The sequence below is a fragment of the Priapulus caudatus genome, unplaced genomic scaffold (genome assembly GCF_000485595.1).
Source record: "Priapulus caudatus unplaced genomic scaffold, Priapulus_caudatus-5.0.1 Scaffold1652, whole genome shotgun sequence".
Classification (NCBI taxonomy): Eukaryota; Metazoa; Priapulida; class Priapulimorpha; order Priapulimorphida; family Priapulidae; genus Priapulus; species Priapulus caudatus.
Window position 1 is genome coordinate 28391 of NW_014578713.1, and position 7710 is coordinate 36100.

Here is a 7710-nt window from a genome sequence, read left to right on the forward strand (position 1 = left end):
AAGGAAAGGAGAAGGAGGAAATATTTCGTGACTCGGGCAAAATAATGATGAGGGAAGGGCGCGGCTACCAGTCTACGTACACGGAGTGACCGGAGGGTGGGGGTGGTATCTGGGACGGAGGGTGGGGGTGGTATCTGAGACGGAGGGTGGGGGTGGTATCTGAGACGAGGGGGTTTCACAGATCACTTTGCGATCGTGGTTGACTTTTACGGATCGATTCGCACCTATCTTTCGCTCAAGCTCGTCCTCCCGCGTTGAACATACAGAGAGTGACGGCGGGGGGGGTGGGGGTTCATTACATCTTCGACGAGGGTTTCACTTTGCGACGATTTACGCGTATAGTTCGCTCACGCTCGTCGCTGCGTTGCTCTCTGCAGACCACGCTAACGGGTTGCGGCTGGCGCAGGCCGTGGACGGCAAAACTCTCATCACGTTCAACTCGAAGAACGAGCAGGATCGTGCCAAGTTCACCGAGGATCTACGCGAGTCTATCCTAGAGGTACTGCTATCCATCGATCGGTCGATGCATCTATTGATTTATAGATTTATTGATTAATTGATGATTGACTGCGTGAGGACTTATAACTTAGAGTGGATTTCTCTCTGGCTCGCTTTTTCCTTCTCTCTCTCTCACTCTCTCTCTCTCTCTTGTCTCTCTCTGTTTCCGCTCTTTGTTTCTCTCTCTCTCTCTCTCTCTCTGTCTCTGTCTCTGTCTCTGTTCTCGCTCTATCTCGCTCTCTCTTCTCTCTCTCTCTCTCTCTCTTTCTCTCTCTCTCGCCTCTCTCTCTTCTTCTTTTCTCTGTCTGTTCTCTCTCTTGTCCCTCTCTTTCTCTTTCTTTTGCCCTTCTATGCGAGTCCTTTCTGGAGGTACTACTGGTCGCTGTGTGGCATGACGCATTGATCAATTTATTGATTTTTATTTGTTATGCGTGATTTGACTGCGTGCAGGGGTTATGTATAATTGAGAGTGGATTCTACCTCACTTGCTTATCGTTCTCTTTCTCTCTGTCTCTCTGTCTCTCTCTCTCTCTCTTCTCTCTCTCTTCTCTTCTCTCTCTCTCTCTCTCTCTCTTTCTATATCTCTCTCTCTCTCTGTCCTCTATCTAGATGAATGAGGACGGGAGTCTGCGTATGAGGACGAGCCTACAGAAGCACAAGATGGCCGTCATCACGCGCAAGGAGCACGCATTCCAGCCGCGACTCCGGCGTCGTTGCCGACGAGGCGACGCCACGGCAACGACGACGAAAGCCAGACGGCGGAGCGGCCTGGCGGGGCGCGAGAAGCCCGGCTCCGGAGGCAGGCCGGCGGGTGCGCAGCGGGGGCGCGGGAACCGACGCCGCGCAGCAGCAGCAGGAGAAGAGGTTGACGATCGCGAGTTCGCTTTCCAACTCCCTGCTGGAGCTCGCAGAGCAGAGCGCCGCAGGTACGCACGCGGTCGCCACGGCAACGGCGTCTGCTATTGGCTCATCTTGTGGGGATCTTTTGCAACATTGTATTGCGAGTTGTTTTTAATAGTCGATGCTGAGTATATCTTGTTCATTTAATTGAATGTTATAAGTTTACATTTTGATTGTTGGAAAATTGCTAAAATTATATGTTACAACCTGTAGGTATGTAAGTCACATAGTTGAGGTTTAAATCTTGTAAGATTGTGAGTGATTAAGAGTAGTAGTAGCACTGGTCTAATAACTGTAAACTAACAGGAAATAACTGGCCAGTAGTAAAGTAACAGTAATAACTGAAGAACAGAGAACTGAACTACAATAAGTGAGTAACGTGCTAATAAAGTTCATCTCGGCTAGATCCAAATTAAGTTCGATAAACTTGATTAGCATTTGAACTATAGAGAACCAATGGAATTATTCAATCAATAAGTGAGTAATGGTTCGTTGTGTGTTTGTTGCAGCTGGCTCTAACAAGGTGAAGCGGACGGGCAGTGCCGGCTCGCTGGACAGCGGAATGGTAAGTGCAGTGGTAAGCTCTCAGTCTTCTACTCTCTCTCTGCTATACGCGTGACACGTGCGTGACAGTGCACTCGTGGCCTGTCCAGAGATGCCAACCACTACGATTTATCCGTATTCGATACGAATTTCTATTCCTTTTGCACCACTACGACCAGTTTGTATCAAACTACGAATTTCACTGTGATCGAAAAAAATAATCTTTTTGTCAATTATTGTCATTTTTTGTCAATTTATTGTCATTTTTTACCCTCAGAATGCAGGAAATTGCATCTCAGAATCAAAATTTGTTCCGGGGGGCATGCCAGACCCCCCTAGCAAACTCGGGTCATTACGTGACCCTCGAACTACTAATTTGATGGCCAGAAACTACAGATTGTTTCAAATATGTGTTGGCATCTCTGCCTAATAATAGTATATAGATAGATATACATATATATGTATATATTATCACGAATTCCAACAGTAAAGGCCGGCGCACACCAGCCGATTTATCACACGATTTGATAGGCCCGATAAAAATCAGCCGATATCGGGTAGGTGTGCGCGTTCATTTGTAGACGATTTTACTTACGATTATTTTTATCGAGTGATCGTTCCAAATCAAACATGTTTGATTTTGAACCGATTATTTTGAAGCGATTTTTTGAACAGCCAATAGCTGAACGTACCCGTGTCACATGACATTCAAAATGGCGCCTACCATCAACATAATAACCTATTTTATCGTAGGTGTGCGGGTGTTTATCGGAAGGCGTCGCGCTGAGCCGATTTTACAAACGATGAAGAGATTTTTTTAATCGGATCGATTTTCTGGTAGGTGGTTGCGCCGGCGGCTTTAAATTAAAGTGAAAACCATGTTGTGCAAAAGTACGATTTAATGTCAAAACGAAGTAAGCTACTCGGTTTGTAAATATAACCGGAAGATAGAATAAGGACGCAGTGAACAGAAAGAAACTCATGTTTTTATACGATTTTCCCTTTTTATTGGCTCAAATCTGACATAGTTCTAAGTCAGATCAGCTTGTAGAATCGCAGATTGTCCGTCCGTCCCCGTACCGCCGTTGACCCGTCCGTCCGTCAACGGAGTTGGCACAAATCTAACCGCTCGACGTTACGGTGCACGATATTTTGGCACATTCGGGGGATCGTAAAAAAAACGAGTTGGGATGTCGAAGCTGGGGGTACAAAGTCAAAGGTCAAGAGGTGTAAAAGAAGGGGGGAAACATTCACAAGGAGGAAATGCAGAATTGCGGCAGCAACTAAACGGACTCGACTAGGTTTCGTGATATGTCGTGTAATAGCATTCATGGTAGGAAAACCGATCAACCTGTGCCCGAAATTGAGGTCACAGAGGTCAAGAAGGTCAATGGGCACAAGGGCAGATTTTAGACATTTTCCTGAGAATGGTCTGGACGAGCGATTGAAAAACTTTTTTTGTTTGGCAGCGGTGAGCTTAGCATTTCTTATAGGCTTTATTGAAAGGAACCAATGAAATGTCCCGTCTGCTGACCATGCCGAGAGAGTAAGTGTCGGACTAACCTTTTGACGGCTGCAAGAGAGTTAAACATTGATTCTGTTTACTGTCTGTTAGAAATAAAATTTTGACTGACGGTTTGCTATAGCTAGTAGAAATCCTATACATGCCTGGATGTATGAGGCTACAAATGTGCACACGTGAAATTTCAAAAAGCTAAATTTTGCGTTTGAAAGAAGGTTTAATTGTCCTTAAATCGTATAATTTCTGATGGCATTTCTCTTGTACTGTCAGTAATGTTTACATGTAACGTATGCCACTGCCGAAGTGCATGTGGTGGTTGGTACTTTGTAGGTTTTTTTGCCCTAGCGTTAATTGTTACAGGTGGCAGCTTCTATTGCAGCCTGTAGCTTGCGTAGGTAATAGTGGATGAGTGCTTACCTATTCTGTCTTGGCAAATAGTTTGTTGCACTACGTACGATGGAGCTTTCAATGCTGTAATCTGGAAGACACTTAAACGTACGCGCGCATCTCATCGGGCAACTTTCCATAACGATCGCCAACGAAACATTTTCTTTGAGAAGGTTGCCTGATACCATGCCCTGTGCATTCCACTGTTTTGGCATGTAATGTGAACACATTTGGGGACTAACAGGGTTTTACTAAGAATCCGCACACTTACCACCACAGTCACCGCAGTAGACGTTAGATGAGCGCTGTCGCTCCGCGGCACTTGTTCACATCAAACTCGTACGACAAAATGTAGTGAAATGCAAGTACCGGGATATACGTGTCAAACTCCTTTGTAATTATTAACCCCTGATATTATACATATATATATAATGTAAAATTATATACATGTGTGTCCGCATATTTCATTAACAAAACGACAGCAAGAGGTTAATTAATTACTTAATATATTATTAAAAAGTTACGCATATTCTGACTTCTAAAAAATACCTACGTTACGCGCTCAATGGGCCAGAGGGAGCCACTATCGTCAATAACTTGCGCGACGCCGCGGCAGCGTCCCGGCCACAGTAAAGAACGTTCGCGTTGTCGTTCGTGTGCAGTCGTGCGACGGAGGCCATGCGCTGCTGACTCAGGCGGCGCAGGCGGCAGCGCAGGCGCCGGGCCAAGGTGGCGCCACCGAAGTGCTCCGAGTCAGAGCTTCCGGTCTCGCGGTCTGTTCGCAAGAAGAGCCCGCAAGCTCCAGCTTGAAGGCTTTACGTCATGAAGCCGCTGTCCGTCACCGACAGCACGAGGTATAGCGGCGGCCCGCAGCGAACCCGGGCGGCATCGCAGCGACGTGCGGCCCGCAGCGAACTGTGGCGAACCTGCGGCGGCCCACGGAAGGCTTGAGTGAGAACCCGCAGCGAACCCACGGGGAGCGTAGCGCGACCCGCGGCGGCGCCGGCAGCGACGCACAGCAGGGAAGCCTTGTGACAACCCGCAGCGACCCACGGGAGCTTGTGAAACCCGCAGGCGACCGCACGGGAGCTAGCGGCGACATCCGCGGCCGGCCCCCACGACCCACATCGGGAGCTTGGTGACCAACCCGCGCAGTGGACACCACGGAGCTTGTTGAGCAACCGCAGCGACCCACGGGAGCTTTGTGACAACGCAACGCAGCGACCCACGGAGGCTAGCGCGGCCTGCAGCGACCCACGGGAAGCTTGTGACACACGACCATGCGGCGACCCAGGGTAAGCCGCGCGGAAGCTAGCGCACGACCCCCGGCGAAGGCCAGCGTGCGGGGGCGCGACGGCCCCCAGGGCGGCCACGAGACCTTGGAAAGAACAGGAAGATGGATGGTAGCTTGCGCTAGCTTGGCCCAGATCACATCCTGCGCTATCAGTGAAGAAACAAGTCAGTGATGAACACGTCACCAGCCTTTAGTGAACAATTCAATGGTCGTTTGGACCACCGTACTGGAGACTTGTGCGTACGTCGATTTTGTCGGACGGCGAAAATCTTCGTGCTTTTTTTTTCTCGCGCCCCGGTGAGCGATCGTGATTCCGTCGATGGAGGTGGGGGGGCACGAGCGAGAAACAAGTGCGCGTTCGTTCGAGTTTTTGTGCCGTGCGGTTGCCGAGAGCGTTGCATTTCTTACGTTGTTTTTTTTTGCTACCGGCGAAAAATGAAATCGAAGTGTGAATCTATTGCCTTTTTCTCTGCGGGAAAGGGATGTTTTTTCATAAGGGAGTAATCGAAGGGATCCCGCATCCTGCTTTTCCTGCCGAGTCGTTCTTCCCGTTTACTTGTTTTGCCGCAGCGAGAGCGGGGGCGTGCCTACGGACTTACGACGCTTTCGCTCGTTTCGAAGACGCGCGATTGACTTTACCGTCGAGGTTACCCGGAGAACTTTCCCGTGCGTGCGCCGACGATCGACTTCAAGCGTTCGCATACGGCGCTACTGAGAGAGAGCGTACCCGTTTCGCCGTCGGTTGCGGGGGTGGGACGGCCGAAGCGGTTCGAGCAGACGATTGGCGAGCAATCGCAAAGCGCTAGTTTCACGGCGTAAATTTGGTCGTCCGCTCTCGGAAATCCCCGCCGCCTCGGAGATTGCGGAACGAGAAACGACTTTGCACCGATCCGCACGGTTCTGCCGGTAGAGTTTCGTTCCGTCGTGGCTTCTTGCGAAAGTGATGCGAATGCGATCGGGACGTCGGTGGGATGTCGCCGGACACCCCCCGCGCGTGATGCAACAATGGCTGTGCTGCTGCTGATGTGTGTGTGATAATACTGTGTACATTTCTGGTCAGTCGATTCTCCGCCCGGCGGCAGCGGTGGCGCCACGTGGTGGCGCAATCGCAGAGTCTCTTTCGTTGCCGGCGCGAGAAGGTGATATTTATCATTTAATTGAAGGAACGGGATCTGGGATTTACGGTTGCAGCAAGCGCGTGCGAGTTCCAACTTCCAGCAAGGCATATATGCGATCAAAAACATTGTTCCGCGTGTGGGCCCGCAAAGCGCTGCCAAATATAGCAAGGATCTGCTATGTTGAGTGACCATTAAATCGGCGGCTGTCATCACAAACACTGTCAATCATCGGTGGTGGGCGTGGTTCTGGGCGTGACTAAGAGCACCTAAATTCCAGATCCTGTCCCTTAAACATTGACGATCGGCTGGCCGGTTTATCAACCAGGCCAACTCGTCGGTAGAAAGCAGGACGACGACAATGATGGTAGTGTGGCAAAGATACGATTAAGTTGTCGAGTTTGTTATAAGGTTGCTAGCGACAGTTGACACGGAGGTCACCCGTTTCAATCAGGTCAGTCAACGGTGGTTTATGCATCGGCGGATCCGGAAGTGGGGAGCGGGAAACGGGAAGGAAGGGAAGAGTCACCTGTGAGGAGGGGAGAGGGGGAGGGGGGTGTTAGGGGGAGAGCTCTAAGCTTCCCGATCAGCCGCGTCCAGCCACCAGCATGTAAGGGCTTCGCGCTGCGATTCTGTGACGAGCACTCGATTCGGGAAACGATGACGAAAACGAAGAGTTAGAATAGAGTTAGAATGCCCGCGAATGACCGGTTTTTTACTCGTTTCCTGATATTGATTCTTGTGCGGTTGCGTCGGCGGTGGCATCACCCCCGCCCACCGGCGCCTTCCCTGGATCCGTCAGTGTATTAGAGGTGCGGCCATGTTTGTTTTTCGAAGTGCGGTATGTAGGTAAGTAGGTAGGTAGGTAGGTAGGCGTAAGGAGGGAGGGCATTGTAGTTTACACGTGAAGTTAGAGTGTAGCAACGAGACGTGCGATCGCACTTGTAAAAAAAGATTTTTCGCGACAGCGTTGACTGAAATTTGTTTGTGTAAATATGACGTCATCTTACATGTGCGTGCGTGCGTGCGTGCGTGCGTCTGTGTGTGTCTGTACATGTGTTTGTGCGCGTGCGTGCTGTAATAATGTTTCTCTTGTTCTCTCGCTCTCTCGCGTAATCGCAAACGACAATACGGTGCACCCTGAATACGGTGACACTCGGTGGAAGCCTAGGCAACCGTGACGCGGGACGTGGCGAGGTGGCAGAGCCCTCTGGTGGAGCATTCGGGTGATGTCGGAGCAAAGCGGATGAGAGTAGAATCGTCTAGCTTCGCGAACCGAAGTCGCTACTTCAATCTCATTGTCTGCTGTTACTGCTGCTACTGCTGCTGCTGCTGCTGCTGCTGCTGCTACTGCTGCTGCTGCTGTTGCTGCTACTGCTGCTGCTGCTACTGCTGCTGCTGCTACTGCTGCTGCTGCTACTGCTGCGACCTCATGCTGAGTCTAAAGATGC

The 7710-nt window shown here is 50.2% G+C and overlaps 1 protein-coding gene and 1 long non-coding RNA gene across 3 annotated transcripts in view; both read left to right on the forward strand.

The window, feature by feature from the left end:
• LOC106817255 (IQ motif and SEC7 domain-containing protein 1-like) overlaps positions 1-1296 on the forward strand; it is a gene marked incomplete at its 3' end in the record, with an annotated part of 21182 nt that extends 19886 nt beyond the window's left edge. The window contains exons 7-8 of the mRNA XM_014821915.1: positions 378-499; positions 1108-1296. Of these exons, the coding sequence (XP_014677401.1) occupies positions 378-499; positions 1108-1296 (311 nt within the window). The remainder of the gene's footprint in view (positions 1-377; positions 500-1107) is intronic.
• A 35-nt stretch (positions 1297-1331) lies between these two features.
• The window catches only part of LOC106817256, an 8837-nt gene continuing 2458 nt past the window's right edge, over positions 1332-7710 (forward strand). Inside the window, exons 1-2 of one of the 2 annotated variants that reach the window (XR_001395020.1) lie at positions 1332-1424; positions 1908-1975. This is a non-coding gene — a long non-coding RNA (uncharacterized LOC106817256). The remainder of the gene's footprint in view (positions 1425-1907; positions 1976-7710) is intronic. The other variant, XR_001395019.1, reaches the window with a different exon arrangement.